A 19,331-nucleotide genomic window follows, 5' to 3' on the forward strand; every position below is an offset into this window, starting at 1 on the left:
ATTTGGACATTCGATAGAAGCAATTCATATACATGATAAAATAATTCCCTTTTATGTTACATGTGATTTTAGCTTTTTAATTTTGATAGAAAAAATTCAAGCTATTGTAGAGGGTTTGTGTTGTAATTTTCCTCTCCTTAGCAGAAAACAAATCTTATTCTTAATAAATTCTTTGGTTTACCTTATTTGGTCAAAATAATTATTGGTTACCTTAGAAGCAAAAATTGGGGAATATTTATGAATAAGGCCAAAAACATGAAGCAACAAAAGATGGAAACAAACAAAGCAACAACTATCTACTCTTCTCGACACCACCGCCCACTATATCAGTGGCACAAACAACACACAAGTGCAAGTGCAGAATCACAAATCAACATGCTCTTCTTCTTGCTAAATAAAACTGACCGGTAAGTAGTGAGCCCCAATCCATCATGGCAACGACGTCGTATTTCCAACTCCATCGGTGCAGTCCAATTCCACTCTCTCATTCCTCTCGTTGCTGTTGTCCCTGCCGTCCCTCGCCCTCCAAAACCCTAGTTCTCACTCGTCCGCGCGCAAAATTGTGTCATCTGGATCTCTTGTTCGACGGAAATAGACGTGCGCTGGGGCTTGGCCGAAATGGAGCTTTGGCTAGCCGCCGGCTAATCGCAGTCGCGGCTCGAGCCGAGCCGGAACAGCTTGGCGAGGACAATGCCCACCAGGTACTAGAGAACAAAAGGGACGATTTTGATTCTTTTTTGTTTCTGAATTTTGGTTTGGCTGTGATTGGGAATGGCATTATGGTGAAAAATTAGGGTGGGAGTGATGTGGTGGAAGGTGGCGGTGAATTTGAATGTCAGTTGTGGTTTTGGCGCTGAAAAGGAACTTGCTTTAATGGCTTAGTGTGTTGGTAGTGATATAAAAGCTTGGAAAATGGAATTTTTTGCTCATTATTGGTAATGTTTGTGAGATAATTGGGCATAATTTGACCGTTTAATGGTATTAAGGCAATGCATGCTAATAATTTCAAAGGGTCTTGAAATCGTTTCACGGGTAATGTTACAAATGTGAAATTTTTTAAGGGGCAGTCTGCTTGATTGAATTTTACTTCGAAATTTATATTCTTTTTTGAGAGGTTGCATGTTTTTATTGAAGCAATGTACTGAAATGCGTATGTTGTAGGAAGTCCACAAAGGCCATAAATTGTCAATGAATGAGGATGCGGTCTCAGAGCATCAACAGAAAGCCAGTCAGTTAAAGAAAAGAATTTTTTTTGGACTCGGAATTGGGTTATCTGTGGGCATTGTTGTGTTGACTGGAGGATGGGTATTTACAGCAGCTGTGGCAGCTGCTGTCTTTGTTGGCGCACGCGAGTATTTTGAATTGGTTAGGAGTCATGGAATTACTGCAGGGATGACACCTCCACCTCGATATGTGTCACGAGTTTGCTCTGTTATTTGTGCTCTCATGCCCCTAGTTACCTTGTAAGATTGGTAACGTGTCTCAAATATTTTGTAGGACTGTAGCCGGGAATTTTTTGATAATATGCTTACTCTTATTTCCATTTGAAAACATGCAAATTCAGTTGGAAGCTGGAAATAAAAATGTAGTTATATCCAGATTCCTTATAATTTTCGTTTGTTATAGAAGTCATGTTCCTTTACTCAGTGTTAAGAAAATTGGACCAAAGAGTAAAATTCGAATATGTAAGATAGCGAATCAGGTTAGGACCAATTTTAGGTGTCTGTACCTTCCATTTTATCATTGCACCCTCCTGTTGAAAAAGATAAGGGATGTGATTCAGGTGTATTACATTGAAATCCTAGGATTGTCACTTCAATCAATCTGGATATGGTTGTGGAAAGTATTCATTATGCTCATGTAAGGCAAAAAGCCTTAACCTTGTTTCTGATTTCTTCCAACTAAAGAGCTGTAGAAAATCTATATCTCCTTTTCATGGTTGAACTGTTCATTTCTTGTTCAATTTAACTCCTTATGCTACTTAAACTTACATTTTACAGATATGTTTGGGATGGGTATAGGAATTTTGAGAATTGAACCTGCATTAAGTATTTATTCACTGCCTTATTTGAGTGTCTATGCTGATGCTTTTTCATTCATCTTGTTTTCAAATATGTTTCATTTGGAAGAAAAAAAAAAAAACAGTTTTGTCTTAATAATGTACTATTTAATCCTAGAATTTTGGTTTCTTTTGGTGGGAAATGTATGCAAATGATTTTTCTCTCTCTCTCTTTCTTTTATCAAATTTTGTATAGGCATGAAGTTCGTTTTTGGATACGTGGTCAATAATGATCTCTGATTAGAACTTCTGATGCATGGGCAGGTATCGCGGTCAAATTGATGTTTCCGTGACATCTGCTGCCTTTTTTGTTGCTATGGCATTGCTTTTACAGAGAGGAAATCCTCGCTTTGCACAGCTTAGTAGCACAATGTTTGGGCTATTTTATTGTGGATATCTTCCTTGTTTCTGGGTTAAGCTTCGATGTGGCCTAGCAGCACCAGCCCTAAACACTAGTAAGAAGTTGGGTTTACATATTTATACTGGAAATTGAAGAATAGGGGGATTTTTCAAAATGGGCACTGACTTTGGTGTTCTATGTCAACCTTTGGTTCCTAATTATTTTGTTCTTTGGCAGGTTTTGGATCAGCATGGCCCATCCTTCTTGGTGGACAAGCTCACTGGACTGTTGGTCTTGTGGCAACCTTGATTTCTTTCAGTAGCATAATTGCTGCTGACACTTATGCTTTTCTGGGTGGCAAGGTATCTAGGCTCTTGAAATTGCTCTGCAGTACATTTACTCTCTACTTTCTTTTTTTCTTTTTTTTTCAAGAATATACCTTCTCTTATCATGAACTTTTTGTAGAGCTTCAGTTACTGCATCTGGAAATTTTTTTTGATACTTTGTCCTATAGGTATCATAGTCCCAATTCTTATGAACCTGCCATGTAACTAAGGCTTCAGGGTGGGTTTTGTGAGCTCTCCCAACAGATGGCTCCTAATTGGACAGTCACCATTGCAGTTATTAACTTATTATAGATATGCTGGCGCAGTGTGCAATCCAAGTTCTTTTTATTTATTTTGATTGGTGTGCAAAATCCAAGTTAAACCATGAAAGTTCCTAAAAATTGAACCTTCAAAATTCCTGGGTTATATATGTGCAACTGCTGGTACTTATCCTGCAAATTTTCACGTTTCAGAACTTTTACTTTCCATTTTCAAACAGTTTAGGGAGGGTTTAATATGCTCTTTCCTCTTATAAATCAATTTTTAGATTGTTAATGTGTGCCTTAGTGTGTCTGAAACTTTTTGGAAATAATTTTTTTTTCTTTTTCCTATCCAGCTATACTGAGGAGATTGCAGTAACTTTTTTTTTTTTTTTTTTTGCAATGAATGTGAAGTTGGTTAGTTAGCAGTTATTCAATCTTGTTTACTTTTTTGTGTTGTCTAGGTTTATAAATTTCAAGAGATAAGGACTTTTATGTCTCCTTACAAGGAACCAGTGATACTAGTGTTCATGTTTTTTAGCTCCATCTTCTTTATAATTACGATTGATGGGGAAGACTTCCTTATTTCATAATATTATTTGGTCACATGCCTGTAATAAATTCTTGATATAGCTCTGTACTCCAAATGCAGGCATTTGGTAGGACACCCCTTACTACTGTTAGTCCAAAGAAGACATGGGAAGGAACTATTGTAGGGTTGGGCGGTTGTATAGCCACTTCTGTTGTATTATCAAGGATATTTTGCTGGCCCAAATCTTTATTAAGGTATTCCATCTTCCTCCAGTGCAATCTTTAGAGTTGCTTCTGAATTTTTATTTTTATTTTTATTTTTTCATTTAAGGATTAACTGATTGGTTTTCTTAATTTATAATTGTTAAAAAAAAAAGGAAAAATATTAGGAACTTAACGTGGTTCTCTGTTGTAAAAGTATCATCCCTGCATATATGCAATAACAGTTTTACTACATGGTGGACTCTGAATTGTTAATTGCAGCTTTATGCATTGTTCTTGAATGATGAAAATAGTAACTTCTGCTGGAAAAACTTGATTTGAATTATGTGTGGTACCTATAATAGGATTTTTTATATATTATTTATTATGTCTTCAGTGCAAGGAGCACCAATAGATGGTGTTTGATTTTCCTTTTGGACTAACTTCTGAATCAAAGTATCATGTAATTGTTCCTAGGACTTGCTTGTGTGGTGCAGTATGAAAATTTTTCTTTATCAATTTATCCTAGTGCTGAGCAGTCCTTTTTGCTTTAAGACGAACTTGCATACTGCATTAACAGTTTTTGATATCATTACAGTTTTTAAAAAATGTTTCGTGTGCATTTATTTTGTATTTTTTTGGATGGTTTCCAGCGCAATAGCTTTTGGGCTTCTGAATTTTTTTGGCTCCGTATTTGGTGATCTTACGGAATCGATGATCAAACGTGATGCGGGTGTAAAGGACTCTGGGTCTCTAATACCAGGACATGGTAATACCTTCAACTCATGGTTGTATCTTGTGCCAAAGCTTACACTTTTGAAAAGTTTTGGAGAAAGTGCATTATCTGTTTGTTTGATGCAAATTATTTCAAGAATGTTTGTCTTATTATACATTCACTTGAAAGTTTCTTATTGGGAATACACAAACACACATACACACATGAGGTAGTGTTGCAATGAGGATTGGGAACTTAATTTGATGATTTGCATCAGAATTATTAGATCATATATGAACCCATGAGATGCAAAGCAGGTAAAAGTGGGTGAAATGTATTTCAATCATTCTTATATGATCTAAAGAGTGATGTTGAAGTCCTCAAGTTAAGAAATCAACGCAGGTCCTCAGTAGATTGCTTATGTATAGTGTGCATGTTTGTGTAATTATTTCCAATAAGGCCTTAAACAAGGACCTGTTTCGCATTTGTTAAACTGAAACCATATATGGGTGACCGAGATTTATTGAGATGAATTTCACTCTTTGTGTATCTCAGCCCTCCATATTGATGTGATGGTTGAGAAACATGTCCCTAAGAGCTTAAAGAAGGTCCTTATTAGAGAATAAATTTCTCTCTCCACTTATGTGTGTGTGTGACAATAAACTGTTATTGCCAAATAAATGATAATAAGAATGCTCAACAACTGTCCTTCGTTGCTTGAGTAAAAATGCTCCCTTTCAGACCATGATTCCACTCTTATAATCTTTGTTCTTTTATTTTATATTAACGCATATTGCATTATATCATATACCTAACATGAAATTCTTCAAGAGTTCTCTTAACTTTCTTTTGGTGATCAACTGACATTTGATGCAGGAGGAATACTAGATAGAGTGGACAGTTACATGTTCACGGGTGCACTTGCATACTCCTTTGTCAAAACCTTCTTGCCACTTTATGGAGTTTGATAGACGTATTTGATCATTGCGAAGTGATATTAGAAAGGAAATCACAGTCATTACCAAGCCAAATTGAGGCAAAGCTGTTTTGGTTAGCATGAGCTGCAAGCATGCTGGAGGGACAAATTCTCTCTTTTACTCAATCTGAGAGAGAGAGAGAGAGAGAGAGAGAGAGAGAGATGTTCCTCAGTACTTGTAAGGGGCTTGAGATTATATTTTCTGACTTCACCAGCTTCTGATACCAAATCCACGTTCAAAGGAATACTTGTTTTACAATGTTTCTTGAAATGCATGAACATCAGTTGTAGTTCAATATTGCTTCCAAAATCCAGCGGTAGCATGGTCATCTCTGATGTTTACAGTAGAGCTGCTTTGAGCCATTGACGCTATTTTTCTCCTCACCTCACCCTTCTTCATCTTGGAGTCTTATTTTTTATTTTTGTATATTTATGTTGGATCAGTCCCATTTTCTTCTTATTGTTCTACTGTTGTAGTGAATAATAACAACTATTTAATTGTCAATAAAGGTTGCATCATTCTTTGGGGAAACCCATTTGTTCTGTTGTTTGTGTTCACTCTTCAGGTTTCTTTGTTTCTTTATTTACCACAAAGAAATGTTGAAATACTTGAGCTTGCCGGTTGGCTGTGGAAGTTAAGTTTTGAATTATACCTCTTCAATTTTTTTTCTTCTTTTACCTGTCAATTTCTGTCTTTAGCTCTGAATACCAACTTACTGCCAGTGTATGTAGCTTAAAAAATATATATTTATAAATAATAATAAAAACTCACTGCCAGTTGAAGGTAATATTCACCTGCTTCAAGGGATACACCTGCTTAACTTATAAAAACTCCTCAACTGTGGCAGTGTTTAAGGGTTTGAAACTGTTAAGTTTTGCTACGAAGAAAGTAGCAAGTGTTTGTTGGTTTGAAATCCTTGAATTTTGGCAAAATCATTTTGGTTTTGAGGAAAAACATCATACTTTTGGTGTTGACAAAAAAAAGTTCTTGCTATTGAGTGCTCATAGTTCAAATTATAATCATTTGATTGTCTCTCGATCTTAACTCAAAGACTATTTTGCCTACCACTTATAAGTTTTTTGGGTGGTAACGGTAAATGTTATTTGTTGACATCGGTTGTCAATTCAAACCATCTCCATTGATACTTTAAAAAAAAGACAAATGCAATCCTTAATCATTGAAAACTTTGGTGGTTATGATGGTTGTTAGTTGGATTCGCTCAGGTTATAGTGTGCTCTTAAGTGATCTTGAGTTCAAATCCTCATGATACGGTCATTTTTATGTCGTGTCGGGTTCGTGTCGTGTCATGATTATATACGTTTCAAGAATGCTAAACCCAAACCCAACCCGTTTAATAAACGTGTCATTTTCGAGTTGACCTGTTTATTTCCCGTGCAGGTTTGGATCATGTCAGGTTGATCCGCTAAGTGGTAGCAAATTAAAAATAAATTTAAAAAAATCTAAATTTTGATAAATTAATCAAGTAATTGCTTTTTTTTTAAATATAAAATAATTATTTCATTTTGCCTCTCTCTATATATAAAGATTGAGAATGAGAAATAAAATAATAATAATAAAAAAATAAAAGAAAATGAAGAAAAAACAAAGAAATGGGTTTGCAGGTTACATAGGTATTTTAGAGGATTGGCAGGTTATATAGATATTTTAGCGGGTTAGCGGATTGACCCATTTAATAAATGGGTTAAACAGGTGTCGGGTTGGCAGGTTATATATGTATTTTATCGAGTTGGCTGATTATATAGGTATTTTAGTGGGTTGGCAAGTTGACCCATTTAATAAACGGGTTAAACAGGTGTTTTAGCTGGTTAGCAAGTTGACCCGAAATCCACTCATTTATAACTGGCGAGTTGACCCAAAAATGACCTCTTTTTTAATCATACGGGTTCGTATTGTGTTTTTTCCGTGTAGGTTTTGAATCGTGTAACAGGTCCCATTGGAAATTGCCACCCCATTAATATCCGTGCAATAAATTGGCTGACCTAGTTGTTAACCCATAAAATCTTTAATCAATTGAAAAATGAAAGTGGTATATCTTTGCTCATCAAATATGTCAAAATTTGTCCTCATAGAAAACTAAAGGCTTACTTGGACAAGGCCCCCCTTTCCCTCAAATCCCACCATCACACTCAATATAATTAGTTTGATGTCAATTGACTTATAATTGTTTAACTGGTCAGCTCTTTTAAATTTTTTTTTTGGTGTAGCATGAACCGAATGAAAGTCAATATCTTATCATGCATATAAACCGAAAGAACCCTAATAATTGAAGAAAGTTGTCACCAATTATTTATCGGGCAGGCCAAGTTGCCAACCACCACTCAAGATATATGAGTGACCCAACAGATGTTTGTTGGGCTTATATGTTGGTTGGGTGTTGGTTTAAAAAGAACCTATTTGAGACAAAATAATGTAATTCCCAATAAATATAGAAATTTATCTTGATGGGCCCGTTTGGTTCACGGAATGAATTTGATGGGAAATCAATTCCCATGTCATTTCCCAAGGAATGGGAATGAAAGATTCATTTCACACGTTTGGTAATGTTGGGAAAGTAACCGGGAGATTTATTTTGAGTAGGAATGGAAAACAAAGTTTGTATAATTTTCCAATTATATACATATTAAATCAAATAAAAAAAGAATGCATTTAATGATACATTGTAATTATAAATTGTTCATAGGGACAAAATAATCATGAAAATTGTGCATTGAATGTTGGCTCATTTTCCCAAACTTTCCCGTGAGGAGGGAAAACAAAACCCAAGTTAAGAGGAGGGCATCACTTTCCCCCCTACTTTCCCATGTGCAAGGCATCCATTTCCCATGCCCGAACTTACCAAACATGGGAAAACAATTGAATTCCCATTCCCAAACCTCCTTTCCCATGAACCAAACGGGGCCTAAGGGAAAAGAGGATTCGAACTTAGAATTTCTTAAAACATTAATTTGCAGCTGTTTATACATTTTGAAAATATAAAAAAATAAATTTTTTTGTTCAAATAACATGAAAGTGTTATTCTTCAGTTCATGGATTTGAATGGTGCCTGAAAACTTACACTGAAATAGATTATTAGTTACATGAAAAATAGTACATTCTTTCATCTATGGCAGAAGAAAACTTACATATATAATGTGTCTATTAGGAGGTCATTTAGAACATTAAACCAAACGAAACCAAAGTTGATGTGATATATAATATAATATAAAGCATGAAACAGACATGAGAAGTGATCAATGTTGGGTTGACCCAGCTCGATGAGATTTCCATACAGATAGAAAGATGGAGATAGAAGAAGGGATAAAAAAGAAAACAGGCCCTGAATTGGAGGTTGCAGTCAACTCATCCATGCAAACTTTTTGTGGAGCCAGAACACCACCAAATATGAGAGAGAGAGAGAGAGAGAGAGAGAGAGAGAGAGAGAGACTTGAGCAATAAGATGAGAGAGTGTTTGTGTTTTGTTTTTGAGGGCCTACCATGAATGGCTTTTGACAATCATATGAGTGCTTACTTTTTGTTTGGGGCTTTGGCATAAAAGAAAATGTGTGGGATGCAAAGAATGCGTTGTATCTAAGCTGACTAAATAAGAAAACAAGAAAGAGATAAATTAAAGTAGAAAGATAGAGGAAATTAAAAACAATGAGGAAAAGAGATGGAGAGAGTTGGAGGAGATATGCATGGTGGGCAAGCATCTATAAAAGTTAAGAAAAAGAGATAGAAGCTAATAAGATTGTCTGATTACAAAACCCTTAACTTTTCTAAGACACACACACACACACACACACCCCTCCTCCATGTATCTCCAACCCCACTCCATCATCCACCTCATACCAACTTTTGCTTTTCTTTTTATTACTTTTCTTAGCCATTTGCATTGGATGCCCACATGTTTTTGCCATTGGCTTCTTGTTGCTTCTGTTTTATTGTTCTTACTTATATATAAAAATTAAAAAAAATCTTTGTATATTATGTAAAAAATCTTAGTTTTAAGGAGCCGAACCTTGCTCAGTAATTAAAATATCTTCTAGAAAAATGTGGTTTACAACATAATTACTGTAAAAGCTAAGAAACCCGAACACTAGATGACTTGCATGGCAAAGATCATCCTAGCCAATATTTCCAAATTAATTAATGGCTCTCAGTTCATTTCTTTGCGACTAAGGAAAGGAAGTATCAACTTGAGGAGGAGATTCGATTGAGAGCCGTGCATGAAATAATTGATACAGAAAGCATAGGGGGATATGCATGCAGAAATAAATAAAGAAAAGATGATTTTGAAACTGTCAAACTGTGACATGATTTAGAAAAATGTGGGAAGTTTTGGAATATGATTCTTGAAAATGATCCCTGGTAAATTATTGAACAAATAGTATAAATAGAAATTTCAATTCCATTTGAAGAGGAATTGTAGCTGATTGAGATATATAATTCCTGCTATGCTAGTGGGGTCTCATTGTTTTTCTATGTGATTTTTGTAATAACCTCTACAAGATTTGATGGTGGATTTTTCATTGATTGAAAATGCATGATCAATTAGGCTTTATGTATTGTCCTACCCAATTTATAGAACTTTGAAGAGGACAAAAGCTGCCAAATGTCTTTGAAGGGGGTGGAGGGGGGCTTTAGCATATCTTTGTTCTTTCAAAATAACTGAAATCTCCCCTCACTCCTAGGAGGAGGCTTCTCCAAGACAAAAGTGCTTACCTCAAATTCCTTAATAAAAAGTCGTTTATCATTATACTTTCCAAGGAAGGTTGATTTTCTCTCTTATTGAAAACTTGAAAAAAGTGAGCTGCTTTTATGGCCCTCCATATCTAGAAGATGCTTAGATAGGTCTCTCTATCTTTCTATCTTTGCCTCCCTGGCCTCTTCATGGAATCTGCTTTCAGCTCCTGAATTGACAAGGGCAAACAATGGAGGGCAGGTCCATCCAAAATGTTCTTTCCCTTTCTTCACCCCCAATTGGGCCACCTAGAGACCACAAGAAAGGACCATACTTGCTAGTTGTAAAGATTTTGATATCTTCCTCAGGGGCAGAAATGCAAAATGACCTTTAACTAAAGCTTAGCAAAAAGATGAACAAATTTTTCATTGGTGTTGTTCATGGGTTTTATTTGGAGTTCTCTGTATATGCTCCTTGAAAACTACTCTTAGGGCTAACCTTTGATGTGTGGGGTTGCACCTAATTTGTGGAGGGCAATGCTTCCACCCCTTCTAAATAATTGACACATTCCTTTAGCCTGAAATGGACTATGCATTGCCTTTTGAAATAGCCTATTTCATGATAAGAAATTCCCTTTGTTCCTCAACCAAATTTTATGGTCTCTTTAGGGCCCGTTTGATAACCATTTCAATTTTAGTTTTTAGTTTTCATTTTTTGTGCTAGAGTACAGAGGAAAAAGAGGGAGAATGAAAGTGAGAATGAGAGTGAAGATATGATTGAGATGAAGCATGGAAGTGAGGATGGGAGGAAGGAGTAAAAAAAGTGAAAACAAAAACTAAAAACTGAATCTTTTTGAAATTGTTTTCACTTTTGTTACTCCTCCCTTGCATCCTCCCCTCTCATCCTCTCTTTCTCTGTACTCTAGCACAAAAAATGAAAACTAAAAACTAAAATTGAAATGATTATCAAACGGGTTAATCATAGTTCTTGTGAAACCTGTCCTTCATTGCACTAAAGGGACATGTCAATGGCTTTGTTCCCCAACTAGCCTTTGCCTCTCAAATTTTCTGGACAATCCAAAAGTTGATCAATATCTAGCATTTTTTGTCAGTTCTTATGCTGGCTCCAGTTGAGGGGTGAAGCTGACATCAATTGGACAAAAATCTTTTTCTTGGATCACAAGGACTTTAAAGCTCCAACAGCTCCTTTAGAACTTTCCCATATTACGAAATTGGAATCTCTAATATGATGTCAAGGAAACACTAACAAAGTTGAAAGTAAATTTTTTGAGTGAGGAAATAGAAAGTTTCTACCCCACCTGCTTTGAATTTGGAAATCGAATTTTTCTTCAAACAAAAGTAAGAAACAAAGTGAATGCCGTCATCATGAAGAAGAGAGGTCGAGAGAATCCAACCGTCAGAGCCATGGCCTTGGGTTCTTGGCCTCAAGGACATTGCAAGCACTCAAATTCTAACTAAAAGATGGACAACATATCTAGATCGAATCCATGAGCAATGAAATCCACTGAAACATACTTTGAAGTTTGAAGCTAGCATGCCAATGCATGATGCATCCACCGACAGGCTATTCTAATCTCAACTCAATTTCCTACCCTCCCTCACTACTTGGACTACAAAGGGTACATTACAACATTTTGTAAGTTCAACGGAAAGTTAAGAGTGGGGCTAGTACCATACCATCAATCTAATTACAGTTTGACCCTTTCTAAAATTGCTTAGAAATGAAATTTGAAATTTTTATTTTTTATTTTCTTAATAAACCTCAAAGTTGCCATGACTCTCCCACTTGTCAAGGAGGTTCTTGCTCTCATGGCTGCGCCCCCTAGCCCTAGGAAGCTGTAAGGGACGTTGGTTAACTATATACGCTGGTGCTGCCCCTCATAGGGGTAAGGGGTGGAGTGCCACCCATGACAACCACCGTCTTCTATTAGTGAAAAATAATTAGGGCTATATATGGGTGTTTTGTTGTGTGTGAATATTGAATTTAAAGGAGTGGGTGGTTACCGCTATTTTTTTTTTTTCTTAAACAAAACAAAAGTTGGTGGGTGATCTATGCAAATTATTAAGGGTTTTTTGGGAGTGCTTCTGTAAGCGTTAAAAGCGTTTTTTGACAACCATAAACGTTTTTGACAATGTTTGATATAAAACAATAGAAACACTTTATGGAGAAGCATTTGGTATGTGTTTTTTTAGAAAGCAATCGCAATTGATTTTTTAGGAAGCACTTGGATTTCTTTTAAAAATTTCAACATTTTTATAATGAAAACGATTTTACTAGAAGCGCTTAATAGCATATGTGCTTCCTAAAGAAACAGTCTCAAACGAGCTCTAAGCCTCGATAATACCACTACTCTAATTTTATTATATCATTCTTTTTTACAAGCAACTATTTTAACTCTTAAATTTATCACTTTTTTTTCACCATTATCCAATCAATTAATTGTTAAATTTCATCTGAAAAAGTGGTGAAAAATATCGTTAGACCAATAGCTAATGTCATTATTTATCCACTTGAAACAAAGTAAAATCAATGTATTTTTTTTATTATATACCAACGATATTCTACTTTAATCTAATATAAATTACAGCGAGGGGTATTCGAACTCAAGTGCAGAGTGAGGAGCACATCCACTCTAACCAATTTGAGTAAGCCCATATCTCCATAAAACCAATGTACTTAATCCTCTTGGTTATGTTATGATAGAAAAAAGGAGAATATAAGATTACTTGCCCAACTATTAAACTCTTTATTGTCCTTGGAGCCAACCAGTGTTGGCTTTCTTCATATTTAAACAAAGTAATAATGGTACAGAAACGTCTTTTCTTCCTCCTGCAACAACATGGCCTCATCTTCTAACCTTAGTATATAATATATATTAAACAAAAGTAGTTTAATGAAGTGTTTCCAAGGTGCTAAAAAGAAAGTGTCTAAACTAATCATCTGGGGGTCCAATAAAACACGACCCATGTGATTTCATTTGGGGAGGCAAAAAAAATTAGTAAACAACAAAACATTTTAGTGTATAATAATACAAGGGGCTGACATAAATACATGCATTAAGATACACAATGTCTAGCAATAACATATGTAGATGTATATGAGAGGTGGTGTGATAAATTTAATTATCTAATACACCTACCATGATTGATTGACATTCAATCACAAAATGTCATAAGTATTTGATGAAGTCTCTCAAATGCATGTATGTAATAGAGCTAATTTAGGGCATGATTGAACATCCCATTCTTTGAGAGCCTTAAAGAAATGGAAGAGTATTTTAAGTGTCCGTTTGACATTACTTATTTAAGTGATTTTAAAAAAAATTTAGAAAGTTTAGCCTGTTTGGTAAACTATGAGAAAATCACTTATTGTTAAAAATTGCTGTGAGAGAAAGGTATAAGGGAAAACAGCTAATGAAGTATTTTTATTATATGATTATGCAGGAATTAGTTTCGAAGAGACACTGGGGTTAATGATTATGCGGGAATCAATACCAATAACACTTTTAAAAAGTTTACCAAATGCTAAACTACTTTCTCTTACGTTTGATTTCTCTCACAGTGATTATTTTCACAGCACAACAATACCAAACTGGCCCTAAATATATTAAAAAAAAGGTTTAGCCAAATGAATATGTAATTTATGGAGTACCTACCAGAATTTAGCACTAATAATTTATGGTCAATAAAAAAACCTCATAACAATAAATTAATTGCTATAAAAGTAAGTGTCGTTTCAAAGTTTGATTGATTAAGAAATATATGATTTATTTATTTAAAACCTTTTTTTTTTTTCGGTAGATTCTATCATCTAATCTGATATATACAACCGGTCTGGTTTCCAATCTTGGACTGCATAACTAACTCAACTGGCATAAACATTTGCCAATTATTCTTAACAGCGGATCAAAGTTTAATGCGTGTGTGAGAGAAAGCCTCCTACCCTTTAGTTTACATTGTCGCTTATACTAAAAAGAAGTTTAATGCATATGAAAAAACTTATATGATTGTATTTTTAATGAGTTCTTTCTACATATATGTCAAACAGCGACTGGGAGGAAGTATGAATGGGTCCATTGAGTATTCGAAAGACAATAATTGACAAACTAAAGACCGAAATATAGTCAAAAATAGTTTCGATTGTCGCAGCCACTAGAAAATGCCAATAATCACATCTGATGGAGACCAAAACAAAGTTGGCATTGAAACAAGTACTTCTGATAACATTTGATTGCACCAAACTGTTGTACCAAGAAACTTTGTTTTTTAAAACAACCGAAAGTTATCTGAAGAGAAATACAGATAATAAACATGGCAAGAGAACACTACTTTCTGACAAGTACCGGTTTAGGGGACAAAGATTTCAGCTAGAACCTCATGAAAATGATATATATATATATATATATATATATATATATATATATATATATAGAGAGAGAGAGAGAGAGAGAGAGAGAGAGAGAGAGAGAGAGAGAGAGGCACATCCATGTTATTCGGTTTTCCAGATAAATTCCAATATTCTGGGGATTTTCACATACAAATGAAGTATTGGTATACAATTTCACAATCATTGGGGTTTGGTGAATAATCCTTTGAATTGTTGAAAACCATGTCATAAAACTTCCAAGCAATTGGTAAAAACTTTTAATGAGATTGAAAACTTGGGGTATCAAATTTGAAGTTTACATAATTTTCTCATATATCTTGAGTTCTACTTTTCTTTGTTGTGTAGTGTACAACAAAAACTCACCAACTTAATTATGAAAAAACACCACAATAGATATACCCAAATCCATAGTAAGAAACTGAAATATGAAAAAACTGTACAAAGCCATTGAGTTACTTTCGAATGTTCGGTTTCTTCATTGGAAACAAAAGGCCTACTACAGCACCATAGACAATTAGCATAGTTGCAGCATCATGGAAGAAAACTGAAAAGGTTCCGAAACTAAAGCAGTAAGTTATGAAGCACCTCGGAGACGAGAATTAATTGGTATAACCAAGTTCAAAATGCTGGTTCTTCAGCACCTCCAAACTGAGACTGAGATGAGATCCTTGCGCTGCCAGCAGAGAACAAGCGAAGACTGTCTCTTCTCGATGTGGAAACCCCCAACTGGAGTCCGCTGCACTAAGCACTCGGCTTGAGACTCGGTGAAATTACTGAATGTCAATGGGGAGAACCCAGATGACGAAAACAGAGTCCTCCATGGAGGTGTTCTTTTGGGCGAAAGGTGGCGGCCGGTTACAATCTTTTCAATGCCAGGTTGGAGCAAGTACCTTTCAATCTTCTGCAGGGCATCTGGGTTTACATTTACAGCATCTAGTGATTCAAGCAGGCCAGAGTAAGAGTGAAGGGCTTGGATGATTTGGTGGGCAAATGGAACATCGGTCCGGTCACTGCCTCTGTCCAAAGAGACCACAATTTTTGGAGAAAGCTGCTTAACGAAGCGCAGGGCCATAGTAAGTGATAAAGGGTTATTTGAAAATGAACCAATTGGGAGATTAACAGCAACTGCCACACCCTCAGAGACATGAAGGGGCAATCCCCAAGAACCAGAGTTCAACGCCTCGAGGCTTACAAGTTCGAGGTCGAATGACAAGTTAAGTTCACTAGCAAAGTGTTTGAGGTTTTCTCGAGTGAAACCAATCTCAAATTCATCATGCGTGGTGGAGGATATAAATGCAGTGATCTTAAAAGAAGGTGCCCCACAATTTCTCAAGGCAACTTCTTGCATAAAAGAAGCCCATTGCCCACCATAGCCAATATCAAAATCAATAACATGGACACGGTTGAAGCCTTCCACAGCTTCAAGGATGGCTTGGTTACAAGTAAAGTTGGCAAATTGGAGAACAGGTGAGATTTCAGAGAATGATTTATAAGCATCAATCTTGACAATGAGGCTAAAAGGTGACAAAGCATTAGAAGAGTTACTAGAGGTGTTGATGTGAAGGAGCAATTGTAAGGCCTCCTTGAAATAAAAAGCAGCCCTTTGAAAAGGCTTACCAATGGGAGAGAGCTGGTGATTGAGCCGCGCCAATATCCCTTGCGCGAGTGCCGGATTTCCTGTTTCGATCAGCTCTGCTGCATTGAAAAGCTGGTCAATTGCTGCTTGCTGAAGCTGCTGCTGGTTCTGGTTCTGGTTCATCATTTCTTTAGTTCCCTCTGCTGGGCTCAACATATTCTCCTTCGCCAACATTGTTGGCCTCTGTTGTTGGAGATGCTGTGGAAGAAATTGAAGCTGCTGCTGCTGATGCTGATGCTGCTGCTGTGCCCGAACCAATAGCTCTTGTCCGGGATTCGTAAACGGTGCTCTTTGGACCGGGTAATTGGGTCCAAAGCCACCAGAATTAAGCCTTTTGGGTGGTGGTGGTGAAAGAAGGTGGTGCTCTTGCAATTGGGCATATGTCAAAGGCATAAACATAGCTGGGTTTTGAGTGAATTGAGCTTGGTTTTGGTTCATCACCATCTGGGGATTGAAAATTTGAGGCTTCTCATCCATACCCATGTGTTGTTGCTGCTGCTGAAACATGCCAGGAGAAAGTGAAGCAGGGAAAGGGTTGTTCATTGAAGCAGAGAACATGGTGCTTGGTGAAGATGATGACCCAAACCTCACATTGGTGCTCTGAACATTTGGGCTACTATTACTGAAAGCAAAATCAGAACCAGATGTTGCATGTAGAGAAGGATCAACATTAATGTTGCTCACCAAATTCCCAGTATTGGGTTCAAAGCCATCATAGCCTCCTTGATCCACCACATCATGAAACCCTGCACTGAATTCCAAATCTTGCTGATCAGAACCGCTTCCACTCTGCAACAGCTTGTTCAACCCAAGAGAAGGGTCTTCAATATCACTCATAATCAACCTCAGAATGGACTGCTCTTGACCCGGAGACTCAGACAAGACACTCTCCCAGTCCTCCATTCCAAGCGCCTGCCCACATTTTGATTCTTCTAATGGTGTTTGAGATATGTTTTCGTACACCGCCGCTGCAGTAGTGGCCAAGCAGGTGGTTGTGTCTGTAGAGCCGCTGCCGCCACCACCACCGCCGCTGGCTCCGCCGCCGCCGCCGCCGAGAGAAGAAGACAGTGTTGAAGAGGATGTGGGAGGGCTTGGGCTTCTTCTGGTGTCGAGAACAGAGGTGGGCTCAATGCTGCCCACATAGCAATTCTCTTTGTTGCTGTTTTGGTTCCACTTTTGCTGCTGCTGCTGATTGTGGTGGTGGTGGAGATGTTGATTTTGCGGTGGCTGTGAATCTGAAGTTGAAGAAGAGAAATCTAACACCCCCTTCCCTTGAAACTGCTCAAAGGGTAGGGGCATGGCCTTCATCTAACAAAATAAACACTGATAAAAATACACACAAACCCAAGAACCCAGCAACCTCCAGTTTTTTCAAGAACAACAAAAACCCACCTCCCAAAAGACTCCCAGAGAACAAAATACAAATGGGTTCTTCTCAAATTTACAAAAACCCAAGAGCTCAATGCTTAAATTTACAGAAGCAAAAGCTCTGATTTTTTAGGCCTAATTCAAATTCTGACTCAAACAAAGGCTGCCCAAGTGAATGCACAGTTGAAATGAAATCTCAGAACACAGAGACACCTAGCTCTTAGGCTCTTAGCTGCTGCTACTGTTCCTCTGGTAGCTTGATGCCTGTCTTTGTTGCAAACAAAACAAGCTCTTGCGTTTGATGTAAGACCTCAAGGCTCAAGACCCATTTTTGGAACCATCTTCTTCTTCATTTCTTGTATGTGGTTTGGGCCTTTTGGAGGGTTTTCTTCTTTCTCCTCTGCCGGTGCCTTGAGAGGAGTAGTACTTCGTCTTCCTTCTGTTTTCTGCTATGTGGATGCGTGCAACATATAAAAGTGGTAAAGTGCTTCTCTCTCTCTCTCTCTCTCTCGTTTTCATACTTTTTTTTTTTTCATTTTATATTTTTCATTTTTCATTTTCATTTTTTATTACAATTTTTTTATGTGGCTTTTGTCTGTAGATGTGGTTATCTCCCTGCTAGGGTTACTGTCACGCACTTCAAACCCACTCTCATGCATCACACGTAAATGCCAATCAAACTTCCTAGACAATTAAATTATATGTATTTGTTTTGCCGCAATTAAAATATATGTTCAACCACACAAAAAATGAAAAAAAGATTTATGTTTACATAAATATATTTATATTTTTTTTTAAAAATGTAATTTTCCAACTGAATTAAGCAATTTAATTTCCACAATGCCAAAAATGAAAAATCCCAAAGAAATAAAATTTATTTAATAAATATTTAGAAGAGAAAAATCCCATTTCCCATGCACTATTCTAAAAGGGCGCGTGAGAGCGTTGTCCTTCTAATGGTTTATTTCTTTTATTAGTTTACAGAGAGCGACGAGAGACAGAGAAAAGATGAACTGGCTGAAGTGGCTTTTGCAACTTGGTGGCATTTCCTAAATTACCTTTCTCCATTTGGCTACAATCTAGCTCCACTGCTCCTGCAAGGCTAGGCGAGTATAGGGCTATTTAAGTAATTTAGGGAGAACAGCTTCTGCAGTCCTGGTTTTCGAAACTGAATCTGACGGCACGTTAATGCGTGGCCTTTTTTGGGTTTGAAGATATCGAGGTGGATTGGACGGACCAGATATTTGGTTTGAGTTAAAAATATGTGGTTGCGATTCAGAGCTTCAATTTTTTTGTCGAAGTTTGTATCAGTGAGTAACAAATTTAAATACTTTTCTATTCAAACCCCAAAATACTCATTGCACTCTCCCTCCAAATTTTGCTTTTCAAAACTTTCGGATTAATCCTAAAAACTTAAAGAAATAATAAATTACAAAAGGAAATATTTATAAGAATTAAAAGCCGAAACAACACTAGAATCCGATTACATTTTTTCATAATCCTAATCAAATGTATCAACATGAATTGAATTATGTCTAATTTTATTACGCCTCAAAGTGGTAGGATTATAAATCTCATCCCACCAAAAAGATGGGATTAAGCTGGATGAGTTTATGTCTAATCCTGCTACACCATGTAATAGCATATTTCAATAAATTATGCTCCTTAATCATGTGTATTAGCACCAAATGCACTATTCGATTACCGCTACCCTCTTCATTCTAATATAATTCAGTGCGCTACTAAATTACTAATTCAATCTCAATCACTAAACATGTCCTCAGTGGCTGAAAACATTTGCTCAAAACAACAATTAAAGAAGGAGAATGG

General features: G+C 36.5%; 2 protein-coding genes across 2 annotated transcripts; one reads left to right on the plus strand and one right to left on the minus strand.

The window, feature by feature from the left end:
- Positions 1–273: 273 nt before the first annotated feature.
- Positions 274–5,947, plus strand: LOC110751093 (phosphatidate cytidylyltransferase 4, chloroplastic-like). Its single transcript, XM_021951524.2, has 7 exons — positions 274–701; positions 1,162–1,463; positions 2,324–2,514; positions 2,637–2,761; positions 3,638–3,771; positions 4,371–4,486; positions 5,309–5,947. Exons 1-7 carry the CDS (start codon positions 432–434, stop codon positions 5,398–5,400), a joined length of 1,230 nt encoding a protein of 409 aa, XP_021807216.2. The 5' UTR covers positions 274–431; the 3' UTR covers positions 5,401–5,947.
- Positions 5,948–14,893: 8,946 nt separating this feature from the next.
- Positions 14,894–17,981, minus strand: LOC110750959 (scarecrow-like protein 22). The gene has a single exon (XM_021951354.2). The coding sequence runs from the start codon at positions 17,439–17,441 to the stop codon at positions 15,132–15,134; it is 2,310 nt and encodes a 769-aa protein (XP_021807046.1). The 5' UTR covers positions 17,442–17,981; the 3' UTR covers positions 14,894–15,131.
- Positions 17,982–19,331: the final 1,350 nt, after the last annotated feature.

This window comes from Prunus avium, chromosome 2, assembly GCF_965620075.1.
Source record: "Prunus avium chromosome 2, drPruAviu1.hap1.1, whole genome shotgun sequence".
NCBI lineage: Eukaryota > Viridiplantae > Streptophyta > Magnoliopsida > Rosales > Rosaceae > Prunus > Prunus avium.

Excerpts from the sequence above, each read along its gene's own strand:
- LOC110751093 (XM_021951524.2), top strand. The coding sequence starts at position 432 with ATGGCAACGACGTCGTATTTCCAACTCCATCGGTGCAGTCCAATTCCA. Across the intron at positions 2,515-2,636 it reads AGCACCAGCCCTAAACACTA|GTTTTGGATCAGCATGGCCC; the intron begins GTAAGAAGTTGG and ends GTTCTTTGGCAG. Across the intron at positions 2,762-3,637 it reads ATGCTTTTCTGGGTGGCAAG|GCATTTGGTAGGACACCCCT; the intron begins GTATCTAGGCTC and ends CTCCAAATGCAG.
- LOC110750959 (XM_021951354.2), bottom strand. The coding sequence starts at position 17,441 with ATGAAGGCCATGCCCCTACCCTTTGAGCAGTTTCAAGGGAAGGGGGTG.